The following is a 26,747-nucleotide window of genomic DNA, read 5'->3' on the forward strand; positions in this document are numbered from 1 at the left end:
GGTTCCCCACCCCCCACCCCCTTTACCCATGGGGGATATGTTTGAAGTACTTCCCCTCATGGATTCCTGAAAGTGCAGATCGTCCTGAGCTCTATATATCTACTATGCTTTTTTCCTATTATAAGGTTTATTAATTAGGCACAGTAAGAGAGTAACAACATTAATAAAATAGAACAATTAAAGTATATTGAGTGAAAGTGAACATGAATGACCTCTGTCTCAAAATACCTTGCCCAAATTTAATGCCTTTTCCGTCTTAACCAACCATATGTCACACACTGTAACTATGTGTCACATACTGTAGCCATAACTTGAATTTTGAGGAGTGACAGGAAAACTTGGAATTTTTTTTTGCCACAGTTTAATAGATTTGTTCTTCTTGTAGATCTTAGCAACCTCAGCATACAATTTTTTTCTTATTAAATAGATAACTTTTTACCTTTTCACTTAAAGGAAAAGCCTTTTTGGCATATCCCAATTGCCAGCATCACTCCTCTTGCACTTTAGGGCCATTATTAAGTAAAATAAAGGTTACTTGGACACACAAGCACTGCAATACCAGGACAGTCAACATTATATACACAAGATGGCTGCTGAGTGACTATTGGGTGGAATATGCCGGGTAAAGGGACCGCATGAGATTTCATCTTGCTATTCAGGATGATGTGCAGTCTAAAACTTATGAATTGTTTATTTAATATTTTCAGGTCACAGTTGACTTTAGGTCACTTCACTGCAGAAAACAAAACCATGGATGGGGTGGGGTGGGGGCTACTGTCTGTTCACTGACACATGTACGGATTGGGAAATAAGTCACACAACTACACAGTGGTGGAACCAGACTTTAGAACTCTTTAAGGCCCAAGTTCCGAACCTGTCTCCTAAGTTTGCATTTTGTAGGGACCATTTCATATCCAATGATGTACTTCTGGATAGATCTGGCTGTTTCTCGTGTGCTTATTCTCTTAGTCGTTTAAAATTAAATGACAAACTAATCGTATAAACTTGCCCATTCTGCACTGATATTGAAAGTATCTATTGGTGATAGGTTCATCATAAAATAACAGCTTATTTGTGATTGATTCTCAGTGTAAATTTCAGGGTTATCTGCCAAAGAATATCTGCCATTTTTCACAGAAAAAAATTTCCAGAATGGTGATTCTATTAATCTTTATGTGAAAGTACATAAAACTGGTGATAAGACTGTTTTACACAGCTAATTTGTATTTTTAAAAAAAGAAAAATAATTTCTCCTGTTAGAAAGGCTTTCTAGAAAAGTTGCTGTATGTTATTCCTGAAATTGTAACAAATTCATTAATTTATGTTTTTGTGGCCCAGCTTGACCCAGCTTATCTCAGACAGACCTACAACAACTAAAACTCTGCAAAAAGAAACTTTAAAAATACTTCAAGACAGAATACTGTAATTAGGGTGATCACACAACTTATTGCCCAAATTGGGATACTGTCGAGAATAACTGGGAATGCTGTTAGTAATCGTTCCTTAACAACATAGTGGTCATGACCTGTGGTCATTCTAGCTTGTATGAAGTAGCATCATTACTAAAAGTTAAAGAGTTGTATTTTCACAATGGGCAGTATGCTTTATATGATCCCTACATTAATATTGAATTTGGGTAAAAACAAACCCTGTTGGTAGACTTAGGTATTTAATAAAGTCACGTGTTACTCACCTAAAATGTGTTGTATAATCTGCAAGGTCTAACCATTCAAATCTTTATTTTTAAGGGTAGACATTTCACTTTGCCTTTTTAAAAGTTGTTTGTGTTCTTTTCCCTGCTGACTGCTGTATAAAATTGTAATTATAGAGGTAGTCTGCTGGTCTGTCTTGAAACCTTTGTGGGAAAAGGTGGTATAGAAATAACTTAAAACACTATGTTTGACTGAAGATCCTCCTTAACCCTTGCCTTCTTTTCACTTGTTATTTTTCTATAGCACTGCAAGTATAAGCTGTTAATTTTATGAGCAAAGTGAACTGGTTGAATGATTCCCCTCAAATGTAAATCTTAAATAATGTTAGGTGATCTTTAATGATAGCTGCTGCTATTTCTGCTAAGTCGGTGATCTTTAATGATAGCTGCTGCTATTTCTGCTAAGTCGCTTCAGTCATGTCCAACTCTGTGCGACCCCGTAGACAGCCCACCAGACTCCTCCTGGGATTCTCCAGGCAAGAATACTGGAGTGGGTTAAGAGACCTTAAAGGATAAAACTAATCAGTTGGATCTTTGATGTTTTTAAATAGGAGGGAAAGAGTACTAGAATACCAGGGAGAGACAGTGATCTTTATCTCCAAATCAACTCCTTTATTTGTAGAGATTTTTACTCTTCCAAGTGGCAGAGGTAGGATTTCCTAGGACTCTGGATGTCCTGTTTCCATCCAGTGCCCTTGTCACCATACTAGGAGAACTGTCCCAGAATTTGAAGCCTTTTCAGCTTTTTCTGTTAAGAAAATCCACAATAACACTGTAGGTTTTTCAGTTTGCTTATTAGTAAATAGACCTCTGTTGAAAACAGATAAGTTGTTTTTAACTTAGTTTTCTAAGACAATTCTAAATTACCTGCAATTAGCACAAAGAAAACTTAGGAGAGAAATTCTTTAAGATGAGATTCTTGAGGGTTAATGACAGAAACTAAGAAATTCATATTGCTGCCATATAAGGAATGACAGTAATCTGGATGTGTGTGCTTTTGAAGCTAGAATGAAAGGAAACTTTCTCAGAAGTAAACTCCCTAAAGAGAAACAGGGCTTCAAAATAGAGATATAGGAAGTATCTATTTGAAAGAGAGTAAGTGATGACATTTGGGGATAAGTTTGACTTCAGGGAGGCCCTTTTAATGTTAAGCACTGATATGGTGAACTCTGAACCCTTAGTATATGATACCTTAAGCCTTTAAAAGAGCCAGGAGAGAGTGGTTGTGAGAAAGATAAAGGTGTCTGAGGATGGAATCTATTCAAGCAGAACTGTCTCTTAATCTGTAATAGAATGTTGCATGTGAACTCTAGGGTGGTAAGTCTTATCTCTGGAATGAAATGAAATTAAGATTTCATACATTGTCAAGTTATATATAAATGTTAAGTAATGTTCTACTGAAGTATAAACTAAACTGTCTCACGTCAAAACAGTTTTGGAACTGAGGAAAAGAATAAAGGGAACAAGTTAAGTACATACCTTTCCAAAGGGCAAGAGGCTAGAGGAATGGAAGATCCAAAACATAAACAGATTAGACGGGAAAAGTTCTTTCCCTACTTTTCAGCTGAGCAAAAAGAAGCGCGTTTGCCCTTCATATAGGAGTGGAATGAATTTTTCTATGGATGCTTTCAAGATTGGAGTGTCAGATGTTGATGACTTAACCAGGTGTTTATGTTTCTTGGAATTTTAACATGTTTACTTTCAGGTTTACAGGAGTATTTGAGTTTGGGGGTGTTTCAGTGAACATTTGAGTTTGATATTTTCTTGATATGTCTCCATGATACTGTAGTTTTTTTCCTCTCTAAAAATGAGTATCTTTTAATGAAGTTTAGTTCTGTTTTTAAACCTGAAGTGGACGTTGTTGTTGCCTTAAATAAATTTGGCCTCAAGTCAGAAGGCTTTCCAGTGGGCAGCTAGTTTAAAAAAAGAAAAAATTGTGTGGTTTTTTATTCTTAGTACCAGGATATTTGGCAGTTGTCTAAATACTGAAACTGGTTTTAGATTTACTTGAATTGTGTCTCATAAAATCAAAATATTAAATTTATTTCCTAAAAGGAGTATGGAAAATGAAAGTGTGATAATTTTGTTAAGAGAATATAGAATTTCTCTGTGCTGCTGCCTGTATAAGTAGGGGGAGTTTCTTATGTATTTTAAGTCATACATCTTCAATTTTTATTTCCTCAGTTGCTTTTATTCTTTAACCAGTTTTGTGATGATAATAGACTATTTTCTAAAACTGCCTTGGTGGCATATCTAACAAACATAAAGCGGCTTTCTCTGAGTATTTTTTGTCTGGCTGCCATAACTTCATAAAGTCAAATGAGTTACAAACTAAATAAAATTCTGTTCAAATAAAAAACTTAAATAGGAAAAATTATGTTCTCTTTCTCCCCAACTTTTAATTTTTCTAATACCTTCAGAAAGTTGGAAAACCAGTACAGCGAACACCTATATGTATATTTTCTGTCCAGATTCACCATTTTCAAAAAGTTTGTCATATGTACTTTGTGTGTATATATACTTGTTTTGGTGCCTGAGCCATTTCAAAGTAAGTTGCAAGCTGTTGCTCAAAATAAATTTTTAATAATATTTAAGTTTCCCTGGTTGTCAGAAAGAAATGCCTTGTAGCTACTTGTGTGTAAGAGGTGGGGTTGGTCTTTTTTTTTTAATGCAGAGCCCATTCAAGTTTCATGTGTTACATTTGATTATGTCTCTAGTCTCTTAATTCAGGAAAGTCACCTAGAAAAAAGACCTCTTTCTGAAAGCTCTTGAGCCTTGTGTTTCATTGATTTTGTTGCTTAGAACCTCTTCAGTAGTGATTATTCTTTATGTCCTGCATCAGGTTATTTTTAATAAACTTGTTATCATTTGGGCATAGCATATTAAAACTTTAAATATCTTATTAAAAGATATCTTGAAGATTAGTGTTACACATAGTTTATAGGTTACTAATCTGGAAACAACAAATCTTGGCCAGATCTTAAAATAATAGCTTTTAACTGGGTTTTTGTTTCTCAAGAAATATTCTTTCTCTTCATTGAAGATTTTCGTTTTAAAACTTGTAGTGTAACAAATCTGAATGGAGAAGAAAACTACCAAAAATAGTGGTCCATTCATTCCCCCGAACATAACCATTGGGGAACAGTGGACTGCATGTTTCAGACTCAATTTAGAATATGAACAGTTTATAAAAACTGTGACTGAATCAAAAAACTACGTAGATAGTTTTGTTTTTTATTAAAGAGTAATGCTAAAGAACTGAAAGTTATGATAGTATGGCAAAAAGAAACTAAAGAGCATTTGGATTTTTAAATTACAGAGTAGTTTTTTGACACTAAGAAATATTAAAAATAGAACAGGAGCAATTCTGACCCTCTGTGCTTTTGTCTTTATAACCTGTACTTACAGTGGATATAATTTTGTATTAAAATTTAGGGGGTTTTTTTTAGGTCAACAAGGGCAGACACAAGATTATTCAAAGGCTTGGGAGGAATATTACAAGAAGCAAGGTATTGTTTTTATTAGAAATGAGATTCTTTGGGGCTTTTAATTGTGGTTACAGCAACAAAGTTGTTCTGTTTTCTCAAAAGGTCAAGCAGTTCCTGCTCCTACTGGTGCTCCACCAGGTGGTCAGCCAGATTATAGTGCAGCCTGGGCTGAGTACTATAGACAACAAGCAGCCTACTATGCCCAGACAAGTCCCCAGGGAATGCCACAGCATCCTCCAGCACCTCAGGTATAATAAGTTTGCTAATGTGCTGATTTCAACTTCAGTCATGTTCTATGCATGTTTACTTTTGTCTGGGATTCTGTTTGCCTTTTAAATTTTTATCTGGCAAAACTGTAAATGAAGTACTGTGATATATTGCTTTGGGTTTTTTGTTTTTTTATAATGCTTTCTGGCATCTGAGTGCTGAATATTTCTATAATGCCTTTGATTTTAAAAATAAACTTTTTTCCCCCAGGGATTTGCAAATCATGCAAGAAGCCACCATCATTTATATTAACCAGTTTTTCTTTCTTAGAGGATTCACTCCTGAGTTAGCTCCATTTAAAGGATTTTCTTTAACTTTTTGTGTATTTCTTATGTATCTCTTCTGCACAGGGCCAATAATAAGAAGTGGACAATACAGTATTTGCTTCATTGTGTGGGGGAAAAAAACCTTTGTTAAATATATGGATGCAGACGGCTTGATGAAGATCTTAATTTTGTTTTTGGTTTAAATAGTGTTTTTCCTTTCTTTCTTTCTTCCTTTCTTTTTTCTTTTTTTTTGAAAATGTACAAAATATCTATCACTACTGATAGGAGGTTAATATTTCTGTGTAGAAATGAAAATTGGTTTGTTTTTAGTATTTAGTGTAGATGTACACATTCCAGCAAATGTATTTGCAACTATTATGTGGTTAATGCTTTGTGATATAAATGTACTTTTTTCAATGTATACTTTCACTTTTAAAATGCCTGTTTTGTGCTTTACAATAAATGATATGAAACCTCCTGTGTCGGTAAGTTGGATATGTGGGTATTTAAAGAATTCATAATTTCTTAGTAATGATAAATTAAGATACATATACACAAATATATAAGCTTTCCCCATGAAATATTAATTTGAGTTTTTAAACACTGGCATGTTTTCTTCCCCCTTGCAGTATAGTAGTAGATTGAAGGATCTTTTCCATTTATTGTATTTGGCTGTTTTCAGCACAAGTAATCCTGATATCTTCATTTTTTTCCTTCTGTTTGATTAAAAACTGCATGTGTGTACAATGATCTTTTGGCATACTTCCATTGCATTAACAGTGAAATTTCCTTTTATACATGACCACTGTTTCAGACCTCTACTGCTGCTATAACAGTTAACCTTTCTGTTTTTAATTTGATAATTACTTGATTTCCAAGACTGTTTCAGCATAACTAATTTTAAACAGTTTTGAAATAGTAAATATGAGTAGTCTATAATAAGAACAGTTTTTTTTTTTCATGTAAAGGAGCTCTTGCAAGGTATGCAATATTAGTGTGTTTCTTTCTAAATGTAGGGTAGAAAAAGTGAATAGTATGCAAAAAGTATAGCTACAGTGCATCTGCCATTGAAACATTATTGCGGTATGAAAATGTTTGAGCTGTTTTTTTCTTTTTTTTTTTTTCCTTTTTGCAGTATAGATAAGCTTTGTTTTGTAAATACACAAGTCCAATCATTGAATCAACTTAATTTTTTTATGTACTTGAAATCATTTTATTACTCTATAACACTCATGCTGAAGTTCTGATATTTTGTTGAAATCCATTGTTTTACTCTTTGCATATTTGTTGGCTCTTTGCATATTAATATATTAGACTACATGCAAATACAGTCTGTCTTGCCATTGTCTGTTGAAGTGCAGGTTTGATCCAGCCAGTATAGAACTAGCTCTGTAGGGGTGAGGAGGACTGTGCTGTGTATCATCCTTGATTGTGTTCCTTCAAGGAGCATTGCACTGTAAGTACATCAGAATGACAAATTGATGAACTGCAACAGTATCTTTTTGTCAATGTTCCACATAATGCAAATGCCATACTTTGTTTGAATATTATGTTGGAATACAGTGCTTATATCTTGGAAACCATAACTGCTTCTTAATTTAACATAGAATATTCATAGGTCTGTATTTTTTTTAAGTGAGCTTAATGGGTAAGTATTTTTGATATGCTTTAGCTATAGCTAAAGAAAACTCATCATTAACAAAGTTGAATAGTATTACTCATTGGTGCTCCTAAAATATATTGCTTTTCGGTATAAAATAATGCATATCTTATATATTAATATGAAAGACTTGAAATGTATCAGACAGGGTGGTTTTCAGTTTGCAAATATTAAGCAATGTAGTGGTTTTAATACCATTTCCTAAATATATATACTAGCTCTTTCGTTGGTAGGGGAGCACCATTTGTTGTTCTGAATATACTATAAAAGGAAGATGTACAGGACATGAATGTTGAGATTATTTATAGGGTAGAAAATAGCGGTACAGTTCATTGTAGCTATTTTGAAATGTTTTTGACTATCTTATAGAACCTAGAGTGACTTCTTCCCTTGTCCTTATTTAGATATGGATATTTAGTTCTAGTTTGAAGTTTTAATAGTTAAGGAGTTATCTGTTTAAGAGTAGGGTATTGATGTGAACAGTTTCAGTATTTTGCATGATACTGTTTTATAGATGACCTTTTAGGAAAGTGGTGCATTTATTAATTAAACTGAAGAGAGAGTTTTCAGTTGGATTCAGTATCATAACTCACGAATTGGAGGCTGTTGATTTTGATTCATTTAAGGTTTAAAATCTTTATTAATTGCAAACAGTGCAATTATTTATACTTCACAGTGCCTTCCCAGACCTTCCACCTTAGGTTCTGCTGCAAAAAGCAACAGGTAAGCACAACCTAAGGACATATATAAATAAATATTTCAGTACATTAATGTTGTCCCTGTGAGGTTTTTGTGGTTGTGTATTCAAAAGCAATCTGCTACTGCTTCCCCAAAATGTATTTTGTTGTTTATGCTACCATTTCAGTGGAAAGTCTGTAAGTTGTTCAAACAACTGTTTACTTTTCTAGGTGATGTTTTTATTTTGATTTTTCTTTTTATTAAAACAAGAAAATTATGAGTAGATTGCTGCTGTAATTAAACTACATCCAAACTTTTTATAATCTTTTCCCTAATATAGAGAAATTGTTAGGATTTTAAAAGGAAAGTTACATAGTTCTCAAGGTTTAGGAGATAATTTGGTTAGAAACTTCAACAGCCTTCACAGTCTGTTTATGATTGACAAGACATTTTCTTTGCTCTCCAAAGCTATGGAGTCTTTACTTTTTTTCTTGTTCTTGAACTGTAGCAATTCAGTAAGGGCGTTATGGGTCAGAGTTTTATTATGACCTTTTTTCCTTAAGACAACTCAGTTTTCCTAACTCTTTACTTATATACACCGAAAGAAATACTGGCAGTATGTTTGATAAAAGGCATGTGCATCAGTGAAATGTTAACTGTATAGCAAATAACCTTTCATAATCTGTATAGCAACCAATATTTTTCTGATTTATAATACTTTAATAACTTGACGCTGCATTTATTTTATTTTTTGCCAGTTTTAAATGTTTGTGTGTTCTTGTAGATAATTTTAACTGGTAAATATTTTGAGTTAAGATGAATGTATTAAAGCAGCATCCTATCAGTTTTGTTTATTCGATTTCTAAAATGTGCTGATCCTTTTAAAACTCCTGCTTATCTTTGCAACAAAGAAAAATATTCAAAAATACTGCCTTCATTTTCACACACAGTGCTGAAGATGCTGCAAGCACCAAATCATAGCTCATAAAATCAGGTCCTGAGATAGTTACCCATAAAGAGGAATCCTTTGAGTGTATGCCATTGGTGAGCCGATGAGCATGGACCATAGAAGGGCTCAATGTAGAAGGTAAAATTGGCAAATCGTAACTGAGAAAAATGAAATGTTTTCCCATACGTAATATGATACAGGGTGTACTGTACCTGCTTTTGATCACTTTTCATTTTAAAGTGCTATTCACTTGATCTTAAATGTTCCATGAAATGTTAAATTTTGAAAGTTATATATAGTTATTGCACCACATTTATGTGTGTGTATATGTGTTTTAATAATCAATGTTAAAATTGATAATATAAAGGAGCTCTTTGAACTTTAAGAGCCTGTCAAGTTTTGCTTAGTTGTAGTTTGCATTTTTATAAAAGAAAATACATATGAATGCTAATAGATATTGGGGCATTGTTTCTATCTCATGAGAATTTTTTTATTCATTAGCATAAGCCTTCATTGATACTGCAGGCATTTTTTAAATGGCGCTAATCTTAACCTTGAAATAAATGGAAAGCAGAAAAGGTGAGCCAGTTGATTTGAATGCAGTGGTGTTAGGAGTGGTAGAGACAATGTTTGGCTTGAAATTGATTTATTTAGCACTTAAACTTGACAATATGTTTTTGTTTTTAAGATTTCATAGTGTGGTGATAATTAGAATTCTTATAGTTTGATGTTTCTCTTAGAAATGGGAAGTATACTTTTATTTTTAATAAATGAAAATGGTTTTAATACTAAAATTAGTCATTTAATACTAGTTGTTTATGAGCATTGTAAAATATATTCTTAGACAAATACCTGAGTAGTTAATTTACAGGAGTGGGTTTGTGTAGGAGTAAACAATACCTTAAGAGGAAGATAGGAATATATTCAGAAGTGAAAATGTTTGTTTGAATACTCTTGCCAGGAGAACCACTTCTACCTGCCAAGTTATGTTCTTTAGAATAAGGTTGTAGAAATTACTAGTTAATGAAGATGTCTTTTTATTTTCTGAAAATTCTGCCTCACTTTAAAATGTATTATAACAATACCTAAAGATAATTTTGATTCTGAAAATAACCTTATTTTTTGTTTCGTCATGTGAGTTTTCTTGCCACAGTATAAACTTCTGAGGGATTTTTTTTTAAACTGGTGCTTTTAAGAAAGCAAATATGTCCCAGGATTTTATTTTCTTCAGTGATACCCCTTATAGGAACTCATAAATGTATTTGCACATATATATATTTTTTCTTATGCATGCTCAATGCATTTTCGTCCTGAGAAAAGTGTTCTCTACAGAAACTACCCGTGTAAAAAGAAGATTGGCTTAAAATGGCTACTGTGATGGGAACAGTGTCTTAGGGAGATGCAGCTTGGACTTGAGGTAAATTGAATACTTTACAAACTGTGGTTTAGTTTGTTTTAATACCATTGTATGTAAAGGGGTACATGATTGCTGTAATTTTGTATTGATTATGGTTTCCTCAATAAAATAAATGTACATTGGTGAATATTATGAAAGAGTGTTTGTCTCTTTTCTTAAATACAGAAGTGACTTTATTATGGTTTTACATTGTAAAATAAAATTGTTTTCCAGAAAACTAAAATATAAAACAACTTGATAATAGAACATGATAGCTAATTATTTACAAACTCACTTTAAAAACTCAAAATTGATGATTGTGCCATTTTCCCCTACATCTAATTAATTCTGTTAGATCTGAAAATCTTTGATTATGTTTTCTTCTGCATGAACTATTAATACAAAGTTTTCTCATTAAAATATAATTTGCTCAGGAAAATCACAACATAAATTTGCTTTTTATAAGCTGAATATATATTACACAGATTTGAAAAATACATGTTTGATATTCCCAACATTCCGTATTGGGCAGTGGTATCCATCAGATTTGCTCTGACAGTTGTTTCTTAAAAGTCTTCTAATTCTTGTTTTGTGTTCTCTCTGCATAGAGGGAGAAATGACAACCCTTCCCCCTCATCTCTCTGCTCCAGAAAGACTTTGAAATTACAACAACCAAAATGATACACTACTGAGGGGAAAAGCCCACTTAAATTGATAGGTTCCAAATTCACTAACTCATCTATTTCAGACTAATTTTAGGTGTGACTAATTCATAAATGATAATCTTTTCATGCAAAATGTGTCCTGTTTACAATTTCTTTAAAACTTAATGCTGTAAACATGAAAAATACACAGCGTTTGTAATAGGTTCAGATAGAATAATTGAGTAAATTCCCCCCTTTGCCCCATTAAATTACACATTAACTTACACTGCATAATGGGGTGATGAATCTGGTGCTCTTTTGGAAAGGAAAAAGGTATTTTTTAGATGAGCTTGTTTTTTGAAGACTGTTAGGGAAAGGAATAAGAAGTCAACACAGTGGCACTTCCAGTTTCCTTTTTTGGCCCCGCCACAGAAAAGATGGATGTAGTAAGAAAGTCGGAGAGAGAGGGTGTGTTCCAGGGAGAGGGAAGGGGACCTAGTAGTCGTCAGCTAAAAAAGAGAAGAAGAAAAATGATTTTTTTTTTTTTAAGAAAAATATTTTTAAATAGAATGAAAGTTCTAGATTCAAAGAGTGATTAATTCTTACTTTCAATGGTAAGAATACAGGTACTAGCTGCAGATCCTTTGCTGTTCACTGCTTTACACATATACTCTCCTTCATCTTCTGGGAAAGTTTCTGGTAAATAAAGGCAATAAGTTTCTCCTCTTTCAATATATTGATAGTCTTCTCCATCCTGCAATATTTCTCCTTCAAACCACCATGTAATTTCTGGTTTGGGTTCTCCTGTTACTTTAACAGTAAATCTAACTGGCTCACTGTCTACAACCGATGTGTTTCTTAGAGGCTTCTTAAACCATGGAGCTCCTGATCTGGTTTGCTCTTCATCTTCAATGGTAGACCCATTCATGGTGCTACCCTCTTCCTCCTCCTCCTCTTCTCGTTTCTGTATTAAAATAAATACATTCAGGTTGGCATTTATACTGTAGTCATGTTTTCAGGACAGTGATTTAGTAATAGCATTTGGAGGTAGATATATTACCCCCCCCAAGTAAAGAACATGTAAGTGTGCTTACTATAAAGTGTGTTTTATATTAACATTTCACTGATTTGAAAGCTATTAATGTGTTTTTAATCCCCCTTAAATTTCATTGTTTTTCAGAAATCATCTTTGGAAAAGAAAGGATATGAAAGCCTGGTACCTTTTGTAGTGCTGCATCAATTTCCTTTTGTTCAAACTGCATGCGTAGGAACTTTTGCTCTTCAATTCTTCTTTGTTCTTCTTCTTCTCTTGCCTTAGCCATACGTTCAAATCTAGCTTTCATATTCACTTTATGAGTAAATGGAGCCTCACTTTTTTTTGCAGGCTTAATATCAACATCTTCCTCCTTTACAAAAAGGGGCCAAGAGTAAGAATTGTTTACTTTCTAAAAACCAACAAGAACTAAAATGTTAATAGTTTTGAAGATGCCTAGGCACAAGAAAATTAACATGTTTGGGTTATGCCATTTGCTACACTGCAGACTGTCCCCCAGTTTAGGAAAGATGAAAGTTCACTTGTGAAATACTCTTTAACAGGTGAAATTGTTCTCCCAGTGTAAATATCGCACATTGTCTCTAGAGTCCTAGTGTATTTTATTTGCCCAACCAAATCTCAGTGCTTGTTAATAGTACTGAGTAAAGAAAAGAATGAGGAAATCATACACTATTAACAGTTATTAAAATACTTTCATAAGAGTCTCCACATAACTCTTTACCCTACTACATAGTACAGAAATGCAGTTTTGTTACTTTCCACTTGATTTCTTCCTCACCCTTTTTTAAAAATAACTGAGATGAATTCCATCCAGTAAATAATTTATCAATAAGCAATGACAGAAGAATGTTTACAGGTAGAATAAAATAGGAAGACAACTGTTGAAAGAGGCAATGACTGAAACTTGGGGAAACTGAGGAAATATAGTTCTGAGTCAGTTTATTTAGGGGTAAGAGTTGGAAGCCATGAAAATAAAGGGGTAATGTAAGAGTAGAATTTGAACTGTCAGGTAGTGCGTCTGTAAAACCAGTTTGGTGATGAGAAGGTCACTCGCCTTTGAGGGCAGTTTTAGTAGAATGGGGTCTTGTGAGTACAGTTAACCCATGGTTTCAAAAATATCTTGGTTGTAGTTGACTCTTGGTCTCTAAATTACTTAGACCTTGTGAGTTTATCTAGAAATCTCACCATTTGTATTTCAAAGTACTATGAGGAAATTACTTCCAGATATCCTATGCAACCAAGTAAAATTTTGAAATAAGCTATAAAATAATTGCCTGTATAAGAAAAATAATTGGTTCATCAATGTTTTATAGTTTGAAGTGTTGCACCACAGCTCCAATGAATGTAGAAGTTAAAAGTAAGTTAGAAAAAAGAAAAAAAAAAGTAAGGCTGCTTTCCTGGTTCTCCGGAATCCAGTTTTTATTTGATACTGGAAAATGCTAGGCTATCAGACATAATTAGAGACTTGATGGGTAAATTCTGTTGTTCATGCCATTATTTAGCCTTCAGTTGATAAACATACGAGACTACCACTATTGCTAATGAATTTTATTAATATGATTGTTTCCTGTTAGATTTAAAAGATAGGGTAAAAAAATACATGTTAAACAATGGTCTGCTTGTTTAAGAAGCAAACGAAACAAGTTTTATCTCAACAGACTTCTGAGACTTACATGGAAAGAAAAATGGACCTCTGTTCACACTGAATATTTAATGTTATTCTTTGCTTAACAAATCTTTAAGATAGTGTATTTCAGCAAGTATAACAACTACTATTCCGACTAAATACCTCCCTCTTAATAACCTGCCTTCTAGATTTTTGTATAAAGACTTGTGTAAACTCATTAATTTTACTTAAGTGGTTACCTAAAACCTGCCTTTAGAAAATAACTTTTAAGTAAAAGTTAACTTGGAGAAAGTTTATAAATAGTCTTACAGTTATTAAGTACAGTTGCCTTTCCTTGAATCCCTGTAAAGCCAGGTTAGAAGTTTTAACAGGAAATGGGTCTACTGAGAATTAGGTTATAAATGGAATGATCTTTGTTCTTTAGGTGCATTCTTCGTAGGGTATTGGTACTCCCAGCATGGCGCACAGAGTTGGACACGAATGAAGCGACTTAGTAGCAGCAGCAGCATGTGGATATTACAGGCAGTACAATTAAGCAGTGAATTTGGGATAAAAGAATGTAAAGAATGGTTCTGGAGAATCTAACTAGAAAATCAAACACGCCTATTAGGCAGTTAAGTGATTTATGTACCAAATGTTGGTACAGTTAAGGGCTACAGGAGCTGGGATGGAATTCTTAGATTAGGTAAGTTTACATGAATGACTTAGGCCTTGAAAGATGTCTGGAATATAAAGAAGGCATTTTCTAAAGAAGGAAACCTGAAACGATCAGATAGAAGGGTCAAGTCCTACCCTGGAAGTTGACTCTACTCTGCCAAAACTATGCTAATACAATATTTCAGTGACCCTTAGTTTATTGAGATAAGAATGCCAGGTTCCTCACAGAAAACTCAACTCAGGACATCCTCATGGGTTAGAGAGTCAGCCAGGTCCTAATCTTATGTCCTGTATAAGAGAGCCAGTAACAGCATTAAAGCAAGCAACCACCAGCATCATTTCTTTTATTCTTACCTACAAATTTTATAGGGCTAGGTATGACTGCTCTGAGGTTTCACTACATTTAACCAGAAATGAAGGGGGGCAAGTGCATCCTGACTTAAATTCTTTACCTTCCGTGATTTATCTCTAAGGAATCCCTAATCTTGTGGCCCATCCATCCACTGAATGTTCGTGTTTTCCAGGATTTTATTGATCTGACAACTATTAACCCTTTCAAGATGGCTGTATCTACATCTGTACTTTCAAATAGTATCCAGAAAAGTTACAGTCTTTAGCTCCTGCCTCTTAACTGAGCTCAATACCTGTGTTTCAGACTGACATTACCTGTCCAAATATAGCTCAAACTTCACAGGTCCAAAAGAATTTGTTCATCCACCCCTCCTCTCCAGACTTCCTGAATTCTCTGTATCTAGTTTCCCAAGTAATCTTGAAATGTTAGCCTTCTCAGCAACCACCTGTCTGTAACTCAGTTTTTCTCCCTTGTCCCCAACTTCATTACCCTGTCCCAGTTCATCCTCCACGACCCCAGGATTCTTTAAGCTAGCTTTTTATACTCTGTCCTAAAACTTTGATTACTAACATTGTTCCTAAATCATAGTGCCTGCAAGGTTAAAAAGGCCCTTCAGTTAACAACTCCTAGTTTTACAACCTTTTATCCTATCACCTATAATTGAAACTATTTTCCACTTCACCATGTGACTTTACTTCCCAGTCACTATTTTACACTCCTACACCTGTCAGATGATTCTAAACACATAACCCAGGACTCATGCAGGTTTATTTGCCAGTGTAGCCCCGGTGTCCAGAACAGTCCCTGGAACTTAGTAGGCTTTCAAATAATTTTTTAATGCATGAATCCAAAACCATCTTTAGCTTCAACATGAAGATGCCTATTTGATAATATCATTCCATGTTTTAAAAATTCCTTTGGTGCACCCCAATAAAGTTGTTTACCATGGCATCTAAGATGCGTCATCTTGCTGGTGCTTGTGTCTTCATTACCTTGTGCTGTGCTTGCATTCTCCCTGTCTCAATGAACTGCTTATAGTTCTGGAGTTTGCCCATAGTTTCATCATTTGTATTCAACAATCTCTGAATGCCCTCCCAAATTTTCATACTTGTATTATAGTTGAATATTTGGTGAGAATGAATTTTTAGAAGAGTATGTGTTAGATACAACAAAATGGCAATTCTGACAATAAGCTTTCCAAATCTTATTTAAACCAATATTCATATCATGGAACTAGTCCTTAAACTGGAAGGGACATTATGGTCATCTAGTGAGTACCTCCTAATTTTACATGTGAAAGTGAAGTCACTCAGTCCTGTCTGACTCCCTGACCCCATGGACTATAGCCTGTCAGGCTCCTCAGTCCATGCAATTTTCCAAGCAAGAGTACTGGAGTGGGTTGCCAGAGGTACTTCAAATTCACATCACCTGAATTTTTTATTCAGGCTCTGATCCTGAATGATGTAGCATGACTGAGCAGATCTCATAGGATTTGTTGGCCTCATCTTTAAGTAGGTATGAATAATCCCTAGAGTTTAACTCAAATATACACTGGTTCCTACTGATTCAAAGTAAAAACTTGTGCCAATATTTACTTTTGAGCTATTTTTGCTAGAGTGAACCATTTGATGTTCACTATAGGCTCTCATTCTCTGTTCCAAAGTCATTTTGGAATAATACTAGAATAGCGAAATCTGTGATTTTGCTCTTTATTAATTCCCAGATTATTATATACTCTGACGGTTAATTGTAGGTACCAACACTTATTTTGAAGTCATTGTTACTTCTGTTAAATTCATCATCATTATTGTATTACAACTTAAATATAAAACTATATATATATATACCTCGTGGAAGTTTTCTGCTTCTCTCTCTTTAATTTCAAGGTCAATCGCTCTTCTTCTTGCTCGTTCTTCTTCTATCTTTTTCTGAATTTCTTTTTCAGACAATTGTCCAATTTTTTCAAACTTGCTTTTTAAATTTTTAGCTTGAATAGAACCACTCCTTTTCAATTTGATTAATTCTTCATATTCCCTGCTCAGTTCAAAGGTTTCATTTTCTTCCTCTTCCTACAAAAAAAATTAAGATTTTTATATATTAAATACCATGAGTTTGTACTTAAGTTATCCAGAAAGTTCACTATTTATTATTTGAAACCAAAACTAAATGTTATAAGTAACTTTTCCCCTAAACACTATGCCTAAATTTACTAATTAAAAGTAGTGCTACAAATTTAAGACTTCAGCTAACATCTTACTTTATTTAAAATACTACTTAACTAGAGACTATGGCTGAAAAACTCATTAATATTCCATTATAACCTGCTAAAACTAAAATATGCATATGAGGATTAACTTTTATGAGAAATTGTAGAGGAATCTTTTAGGGGGAGGTAAATTAAAATCACTGGGCTAAGAGAAGTTCTAATTCTGACTCTGATACTGTCACCTTTTGCCTGGTCTCAGTCCACTGGACATGATTTTTTTCATCTCTATATCGAGCCACAGTATCTCTGAAAATTACTCCCGCCTTTGATTTGATGATAGTCAAATATCACTCAATACTCTGAATTAAGCATTTCTACAGATACACTGTGATAAAATCCTTACCTTTTACTACATATCACTTGTATTCTCTATATTCTGCCAAGAAAGATAAGGACTCAGTGAAAATCAGGCTCCAGTTCTTTATACCATTGTATCTTGAATACTTTTTGTTTTCCCTTTGCTTTTCACAAAATATTGTATATTTCACAAATATAAAGTATTTGTATACTTCTTACACTAAATCCTAGTGGAGGAGTAGAATATTCCAGTTATTCCTGGTACACTTCTAGGGAAGACCTAGAGTTCCAGGCAGAGAAATAAAAAGGTGGGACTGGAGTTTGGGTAGGGGCGAATGGTATGCAGGGAGAGTTACAGTGGATGGTGTTGACATGAGGCTTAATTTTTTGATTCAACAAAAGGAAAAAGGTTTATTCCTCATACTACCTCCACATTTTGGTCTATCTGGGTGAAAATGAGCAACTCCTAAAATAGAAATTAACAGTTATGACACTGTATCATATCACAGTGGTTCCCAGGTAGCTGATCAAAATTAATGGTTGACTAATCAGTTACAATCTGAGTAATCTTGAAATTGGCTTTCTACTTGATTGAAAACTCCCAGACATAGCAGAGTAGCACCAGAATGTCCGACAGTTAACTTGCCATATGTTAATTAGATTACTTCTCAATAGTATACTAAAATTCTAGTTTTACCTCATTTTTCTAGACAGACAATTCATTTTCAGCTTCCTTTATAAAATAAATCCTATTACTTTTTTTTATTCCAAGGCTAGACCTTGCAGTATTTTCCTGTAGCATATTCATTATATTTTCTTATTAACTATATATACAGCACTTGTAGCCTCTTGGTCGATTTGGGCAAGGAAGTAAATATCCCTACAGGTCAATTGCTCCAACCCATGACAGAGTCAGCTTCTAAGAGACTGCAACCTCTGTGAAGGAACCCACTCGGTTCCTAGATCAGGAGCTGGCAAGAAGTCCCCCCAGAGTCAGTTAAACATGCCATTACACTACCAGTCCTACTTGAGTTGGGGTGCTCGCCTCACCCCAAGCAATGGGGTTGTGCATGCATCCTAGACTGCTGCTTGTGTTGCTGCTGTGGCCCATTGCCCAGCCAGAAGCCTAAGGTGACAGTAGAATGCTGGCCACCTCCCTCACTCTCCCCTCTAACTGTCTGGCCATCTAGATGGAGCAAAGAGGTGTCCCACGGTAGGAAGAAGGTTAAACGGTTTTGTGGCATCAGGAGGTAGAAGAGGTGCCAAGAGCCCACCATAGATATAAGCAGAGAGACATCATGAGGAGTGGTTGAGGCAAGGCTCCAAGACTAGTGCAGGCTCCACTGTCCAACTGCTTTTATTTATAACACGGAGATTCAAAGATAAACTCTAAATTTCAGAGACAACCTCAGAACACTAAGTCCTAAGTGTGACCCTTCTTAGTCTGGAGTCCTGTGTGGGCACAAGCTGCCCCTGTAGAGTCTATAATACAGGCATACCTTGAGAATATTGTGAATTCAATTCTAGACCATCCTAATAAACATCTTAATAAAGTGAGTCACATGAATTTTTTGGTTTCCCAGTACATACACTATACTATAGTCTATTAAGTGTGCAATAGCATTATGTCTAAAAAAAACAAAGTACATAACCTAAAACATTGCTAAAAATGCTAATCTGAGCCTTCCGTGAGTCGTAATCTTTTTGCTGTTGGATATTCTTGCCTCAGTGTTGATGGCTGCTGACTGATCAGAGTCGTAATTGCTGAAGGCTGGAGTGGCTGTGGCAATTTCTTAAAATAAGACAACAATGAGGTGTGCTGCAACAATTGACTTTCTTTTGTGAATCGTGTCTCTAGCTTACAATGCTCTTTGATATCATTTTGCCCACAGTAGAATTTTTTTCAAAATTTGAGTCAATCTAAAAACTGCTAGTACTTTATCAACTAAGTTTATTCAGTATTCTAAACCCTTTGTCGTCATTTTAACAATTTTCACAGCACCTTCACCAGGAGTAGCTTCCATCTAAAGAAACCACTTTCTTTGCTCACCCATATGAAGCAACTCTTCATTCATTAAAGTTTCATCATGAGATTTCAGCAATTCATTCCTATCCTCAGAGACCACTTCTAATTCGTGTTCCCTTGCTGTTTCCACATCTACAGTCACTTCCTTCACTGATCTTGAACCCCTCAGAGTCATCCATGGAGTTGAAAACAACTTTTCCTAAACTCTTCTGAATTTGATGTTTTGACTTTCTTCCCACGAATCATGAATATTCGTAATGGCACCTGGAATGTTGAATCCTTTTCAGAAGATTTTCAATTGGTTTTGTGCATATTCATTGGAGAAATCACCATGAGCTCAGTTCAGCTCAGTCGTGTCCGACTCTGCAACCCCATGGACTGCCTCACGCCAGGCTTCCCTGTCCGTCACCAACTCCCGGAACCTACTCAAACTCATGTCTGTCGCGTTGGTGATGCCATTCGACCATCTCATCCTCTGTTGTCACCCTTCTCCTCCCGCCTTCAATCTTTCCCAGCATCAGGGTCTTTTCCAATGAGTCGGTTCTTCACATCAGGTGGCCAAAGTACTGGAGTTTCAGCTTCAGCATCAGTCCTTCCAAATAATATTCAGGATTGATTTCCTTTAGGATTGACTTGATGGATCTCCTTGCAGTCCAAGGGACTCTGAAGAGTCTTCTCCAACATCACAGATCAAAAGCATCATTCTTTGGCACTCAGCTTTCTTTATACTCCACATCTCACATCCATACACGACTACTGGAAACACCATAGCTTTGACTAGATGGACCTTAGTTGGTAAAGTAATGTCTCTGCTTTTTAATATGCTGTCTAGGTTGGTCATAGCTTTCCTTCCAAGGAGCAAATGCCTTTTAATTTCATGGCTGCAGTCACCATCTGAAGTGATTTTGGAGCCCCCAAAAATAAAGTCTGACACTGTTTCCCCATCTATTTGCCATGAAGTGATGGAACCGGATACCATGATCTTTGTTTACTGAATGTTGAGTTCTAACTCAACTTTTTCACTCTCCTCTTTCACTTTCATCAAGAGGCTCTTTAGTTCTTCCCTTTCTGCCATAAGGGTGTTGTCATCTGCATATCTGAGGTTATTGATATTTTTCCCAGCAAACTTGATTCCAGCTGTGCTTCATCCAGCCCAGCATTTCTCATGATGTACTCTGCATATAAGTTAAATAAGCAGGGTGACAGTATATAGCCTTGACGTACTGATTCCTGATTTGGAACCAGTCTGTTGTTCCATGTCCAGTTCTAACTATCTTCTTGACCTGCATACAGATTTCTCAGGAGACAGGTCAGGTGGTCTGGTATTCCCATCTCTTTCAGAATTTTCCACAGTTTATTGTGATCCACATAATCAAAGGCTTTAGCATAATCAATAAAGCAGAAGTAGATGTTCTGGAATTCTCTTGCTTTTTTGATGATCCAGCAAATGTTGGCAATTTGATCTCTGGTTCCTCTGCCTTTTCGAAATCCAGCTTGAACATCTGGAATTTCACGGTTCACATACTGTTGAAGCCTGGCTTGGAGAATTTTGAGCATTACTCTACTAGCGTGTGAGATAAGTGCAATTGTGTGGTAGTTTGAACATTCTTTGGCATTGCCTTTCTTTGGGATTGGAATGAAAACTGACCTTTTCCAGTCCTGTGGTGACTGCTGAGTTTTCCAGATTTGCTGGCATATTGAGAGCAGCACTTTCACAGCATCATCTTTTAGGATTTGAAATAGCTCAACTGGAATTCCATCACCTCCACTAGCTTTGTAGTGATGCTTTCTAAGGCACACTTGACTTCACATTCCAGGATGTCTGGCTCTAGGTGAGTGATCACCCCATTGTGATTATCTGGGTCATGAAGATCTTTTTTGTACAAAACGAAGCAGGTCAAAGGCTAACAGAGTTTTGCCAAGAGAACACACTGGTCATTGCAAACACCCTCTTCCAACAACACAAGAGAAGACTCTACACATGGACATCACCAGATGGTCAATACTGAAATCAGATTGATTATGTTTTTTGCAGCCAAAGATGGAGAAGCTCTATACAGTCAGCAAAAACAAGACTGGGATCTGACTGTGGCTCAGAACATGAACTCCCTATTGCCAAATTCAGACTTAAACTGAAGAAAGTAGGGAAAACCATGACCATTCAGATATGACCTAAATCAAATCCCTTACGATTATACAGTGGAAGTAACAAACTGATTCAAGGGATTAGATCTGATAGAGTGCCTGAAGAACTATGGATGGAGGTTTGTGACACTGTACAGGAGGCAGGGATCAAGACCATCCCCAAGAAAGAGAAATGCAGAAAGGCAAATTGGTTGTCTGACAAGGCCTTACGGAGAAAAGAAGAGATGCAGAAGGCAAAGGAGAAAAGGTAAGATATACCTATTTGAATGTAGAGTTCCAAAGAATAGCAAGGAGAGGTAAGAAAGCCTTCCTCAGTGATCAATGCAAAGAAATAGAGGAAAACAATAGAATGAGAAAGACTAGAGATCGCTTCAAGAAAATTAGAGATAGCGAGGACCGTTTCATGCAAAGATGAGCACAATAAAGGACAGAAATGCTATGGACATAACAGAAGCAGAAGATATTAAGAGGTGGCAAGAATACACAGAACTATAAAAAAGAAAAGAAAAGATCATCATGGCAGCTGAAGCCTTACAAAATTTATTTCTTCAATAATAAGACTTGAAAGTAGAAATTACTGCTTGGCCTATGGGCTGCAGAATGGATGTTGCGCCAGTAGGCATGAAAACAACAATATCATCACACATCTCCATCAGAGCTCTTGCATGACCAGGTGCACTGTCAATGAGCAATAATATTTTGAAAGGAATCTTTTTTTCTGAGCAGTAGGTCTTAACAACGGGCTTAATATTCAGTAAACAATGTTGTCAACAGGTGTGCTATCATCTAGGCTTCATTGTTCCATTTATAGGGCATATGAAGAGTAGATTTAGCATAATTCTTTAGGGTCCTAGGATTTTCAGAATGGTAAATGAGTACTGGTTTCAACTTAAAGTCACCAGCTATTTTAGCCCCTAACAAGAGAGTCAGCCTGTTCTTTGAAGCTTCAAAGCCAGGCAATGACTTCTCCTCTCTAGCTAAGGAAGTCCTAGATGGCATCCTCTTCCAATATAAGCCTGTTTGCCTATATTGAAAATCTAATTTTTAGTGTAGCCACCTTCATTAATTATCTTTGATCTTCTGGATAACTTGCTGCAGCCTCTACAACAGCACTTGCTGATTCACCTTGCACTTGTTATGTTATGGAGATGGTTTCTTTCCTAAAACTTCAAGAACCAACCTCTACTAGCTTCAGACTTTTCTTCTTCAGTTTCTTCATCTGTCACTCTTCATAGAATTGAAGAGAGTTAGGGCTTTGCCCCGGATTAGGCTTTGGCTTAAAGGAATGTTGTGGTTCATTTGGCCTTTTATCCAGACCACTAAAACTTTCTCCATGACAGTAAGGCTGTTCAACTTTGCTATCATTCTTGTGTTCACTGGAGTAGCACTTTTAATTTCCTGCAATAATTTTTCCTTTGCATTCACATCTTGGTTAACCATTTGGCACAAGAGGTCTAGATTTCAGCCTATCTCAGCTTTCAACATGCATTCCTCACTAAGCTTAATCATTTCTAGCTTTTAAAGTGAGACAAGTCACTTCTCAACCAAGCATAAAGTGAAAGTCATGAGACTCTCACTTGAATACTTAGAGGCCATTAATTGGCCTACTTTCAGTACTTTTGTGTAATGAAATAGGCCCAAGGAGAGGGGAAGCCAGTAAGTGGCACAGTCAGAACATAATACATTTATCGATTAAGTTCATCATCTGATATGGGTGCAGTTTGTGGTGGCCCAAACAATTACAATAGTAACAACGAAGGTCACTGATCACACACCACTACAACATATATGATAATAATGAAAAAGTCTGAAATATTGCGAGAAGTACCAAAATGTTATACAGAGACACAAAGTGAGCAAATGTTGGAAAAATGGGTCCACTGACTTGCTCCATGCAGGGTTGCCACAGACTTAATTTGTTAAAAAATACAGTATCTGTAAAGTGCAATCAAGTGAAGCACAATGAAATGGAGTATGCCTGTAAAATGATTCAAAGACTTGCCAAACTGATGTTCCTATTAGCATCCATGGTACTCTTGTAGGTTTTTCTTATTTTGATGATCAGTTTAATTCTGTTTCAAGGAAAATAAGTATAAATGGTATATTAAGCACTCTGGAACAACAGTTCTCAATCATGGTGTAATCACACACAACTGTGAGGTATATAGGAAGAAATATTTACTTAAGTATTGATGTAATATCTCAGTCACTTGGAATTATATATTTTTCAAACTAGCAAGCAGGAGTAGAGTTATAGCAGGCTGGAAAGGTACACTCAACTATGCTAAAACTTATCCAAGTGCCTCATAGGAGTGTCCTTTATGTGAATAATACTTAGAAAGTTGTTATAAGGTAATGTATGTGAAATACTTAGATTAATAAATATTTGTGGGATATAAATGGATATTTCTTAAAATCTTACCTCTCCCATTTCTTGTCTCAGTTGTTCAAATTCCTGTTTTTCCATCTCTAGTTTATGTTTCCGCTCCTCCTCTGTTCGTCGTCTTTCTTCTTCCATTTTTTGTTTTAATAATTCTTCAAAATTAATTTCCAGTTTTCCCGGTATAAGAGATTCTTGAGAGATTGTTTTATATATCTCTGGGGTGTCATCATCTACTACCTATTTAAAATAATTCTTTTATCACTTTTGCCAGAACTATACATACTAAAAAGGGAACATCTCTTGAATAGAAAGATTTCACATTGAACTAAAAACCAAAAATTCTCTTTAAAAATATAAAATAAACAAGGAATAATTATTAGAAAACATAAGACTAAAGTATTTTGTAGTAACAGAGAAAATGGTGACCATCTAGTCTCCATTCCAATGAATACAAATAAATACTCTGACTTTTACTATGAGTAATTTGAATTAGGGGCTTCCCAGTGGCACAGTGGTAAAAGAATCCACCTGCCAGTGCAGGAGATGCAAGAGATGAGGGTTCAGTCCCCTGGATGGGGAAGACCCCTGGAGGAGGAGATGGCAACTCACTCCAGTATTCTTGCCTGGAGACTCCCATGGACAGAGGAGCCTGGCAGGCTACAGTCCACAGCATCACAAAGAGTCGGACACAACTGAAAGACTGAGCACACAATTTGAATTAGACATTAAGATGCTCTAGCAACAACAAAAATTTTCATTAAAAAAGTTTAAAAGATGTTCTAATATTGGGAAAACTTTTTAATTGGATTAAAAATGAACCTCTGGACTTCCCTGGTGGTCCAGTGGCTGGGACTCCGTGCTCCCAATGTGGGGGGCCTACCTAGGTTTGATTCATGGTCAGGGAACTAGGTCCCACATGCCATAACTAAAATCACACATGCTACAACAAAGAGCAAAGATCTCACATGCCCTAACTAGCTCTTGGCACAATCAAATAAAATTTTTTAAAAAGTAAAATGAACCTCAATTCTGGTAATTAAAATAGAGCATTTCAGTTAAATCATGGTTTTAACTGAATGAGTTATCATTATGATCCCTTCATAATCAGGCAATAATCACTTAATGCTGTGATTTATTATACTGATTTATTTCCTGTCAGGCTAATTAAAAATAAATAATAGTTAATACTTACAACTGCCTAAGCACTTTACATGTATTGACTTATTTTTCTGTAACCATATGAAGTAGGTGTTGTTAATAGATGAGGAAACTAAGGCAATAAAAAGTAACTTGTCCAAAGTCAATACAAATACTATATGGAAAAGGTAAGATCCAAAACTTTAGAAGTCTAACAACATTATAAATAACTACCTTTTCGTAATTTTATAAATTACATGTCTAACTGCCATTTAGTTGCAATTTAGTTGCAACCGTGGACAAGTTACATAGCCTCTTTAGATCTGAATTTCCTTATCTGTGACAACTTTCATTGAATTGTCATGAGAATCACATAAAGTTTCGAAACACTGCAGTGTGCCTGACACCACGGTAAGCTCCCAAATAGCAGTTTTATTATTACAGTATCATTGTATTCCAGCAGTCTCTAAACTGCAAATAAAAACTCTGCTTTTAAGTCATTGACTTGCAATACACTTTGCATGACAAGAAATTGCCTAATTCTGTTCCCTGAAAGTACATACATAAACCTCTCATTAAAATTATGTCCCTGTGGTTGAACTAGACACTTGAATAAGAAAAAACAAATGGTAATTATTTATTTGTTCCAAGTTTTATAAATGACAGGCTTTACCACAAAACCAGTTCAACTCAGAAACAATGTTTACATAGTTTTACAATCTACATATTACCCCCCAAATTTTTTAATAATATATGAGCTACTTGAGCTATAATATGGACTGATGCTGAAGCTGAAGCTCCAGGATTTTGGTCATCTGATCCAAACGGATGACTCACTGGAAAAGTCCCTGATGCTGGGAAAGATTGAGGGCAGAAGGAGAAGAGGGCATCAGAGGATGAGATGGCTGGATGGCATCACTGATGCAGTGACCATGAACTTGGGCAAACTCCTGGAGATGGTATGGGACAGGGAGACCTGGCGTGCTGCAGTCCATGGGGTCACAGAGTCGGACACGACTTGGGCAACTGAACAACAACAGTGAAATGACAATACTTGGTCCTAGATAAGAAAACCACATATACAAAGGAAAAAGTTTCTCGTTCCTAATACAGAAATGTCTCTGGAAACTAGAGTCTTGGTTTAATGACATTTTCCTTCCCTGTACTTTTTGCACTTTTCTCACTAGTACATCATGATAAAAGAGAGTTTTGGCCTAAAAATCTGCCCCAGGCCAGGACTAGATTTCTTAATCTTCACAGCTACTTCTCAGCTAGCGCTTCTGAACCAGCTTGTTCTCTAAAAATTAAAGTGCTTTCACAATTTTGTAGGGGTGCTTTCACAATGTTTATATGGTTTCTGTGTAGAAACCATTTGTGAATCAAGGATTACCTAATAATATACATAAAAGTCTTAACATCACTTATTCCACAAGCATTTTAGGAAGTTTGTTACACTAGAATGCATTGTGCCATGTACTCAGTGTGGTCTCAGCCTCACTGAGTGAGGAAGGCAGTCACAAGCAACAAGAATACAGCACTACTGCTACGCTGGGGGAACACAAAATGCTCTAAGAGTACATGAAAGGAAGCTTTCTGGAACTTGTACTATCAAGAAAGGCTTCCAGAGGAAATGGAATATATTAATAGGAGAGAGCAGAGCACAGGGAAAGGAGAGGGATAACGTGTTTCATACAGTATTTATGAAGTTCCAGAGATCAGAGCATAGCATTGTGAAGAAATGGAA

The 26,747-nt window shown here is 35.6% G+C and overlaps 2 protein-coding genes across 10 annotated transcripts in view; one reads left to right on the forward strand and one right to left on the reverse strand.

Moving 5' to 3' along the window:
* FUBP1 (far upstream element binding protein 1) overlaps positions 1 to 10,546 on the forward strand; it is a 33,509-nt gene extending 22,963 nt beyond the window's left edge. For 2 of the 6 annotated variants that reach the window (XM_068966048.1, XM_068966049.1), the window contains 3 exons: positions 5,302 to 5,447; positions 8,069 to 8,115; positions 9,021 to 10,546. In XM_068966048.1, the coding sequence (XP_068822149.1) occupies positions 5,302 to 5,447; positions 8,069 to 8,115; positions 9,021 to 9,051 (224 nt within the window). In that variant the 3' untranslated portion in view covers positions 9,052 to 10,546. Of the gene's footprint in view, positions 1 to 5,160; positions 5,221 to 5,301; positions 5,448 to 5,676; positions 5,719 to 5,816; positions 6,285 to 7,088; positions 7,128 to 8,068; positions 8,116 to 9,020 lie in introns of those variants that run through there. The other 4 variants (XM_068966046.1, XM_068966047.1, XM_068966051.1 and 1 more) reach the window with 3 other exon arrangements.
* NEXN (nexilin F-actin binding protein) overlaps positions 10,520 to 26,747 on the reverse strand; it is a 53,323-nt gene continuing 37,095 nt past the window's right edge. For 2 of the 4 annotated variants that reach the window (XM_068966055.1, XM_068966053.1), the window contains 5 exons: positions 23,906 to 24,103; positions 16,597 to 16,818; positions 12,280 to 12,465; positions 11,666 to 12,023; positions 10,520 to 11,568 (listed from right to left, as the gene is read on the reverse strand). In XM_068966055.1, coding sequence (XP_068822156.1) covers positions 11,555 to 11,568; positions 11,666 to 12,023; positions 12,280 to 12,465; positions 16,597 to 16,818; positions 23,906 to 24,103 — 978 coding nt within the window. In that variant the 3' untranslated portion in view covers positions 10,520 to 11,554. Of the gene's footprint in view, positions 12,024 to 12,279; positions 12,466 to 16,596; positions 16,819 to 23,905; positions 24,104 to 26,747 lie in introns of all 4 variants that reach the window. The other 2 variants (XM_068966054.1, XM_068966052.1) reach the window with 1 other exon arrangement.

Source organism: Capricornis sumatraensis, chromosome 2, assembly GCF_032405125.1.
Source record: "Capricornis sumatraensis isolate serow.1 chromosome 2, serow.2, whole genome shotgun sequence".
Taxonomy (NCBI): Eukaryota; Metazoa; Chordata; class Mammalia; order Artiodactyla; family Bovidae; genus Capricornis; species Capricornis sumatraensis.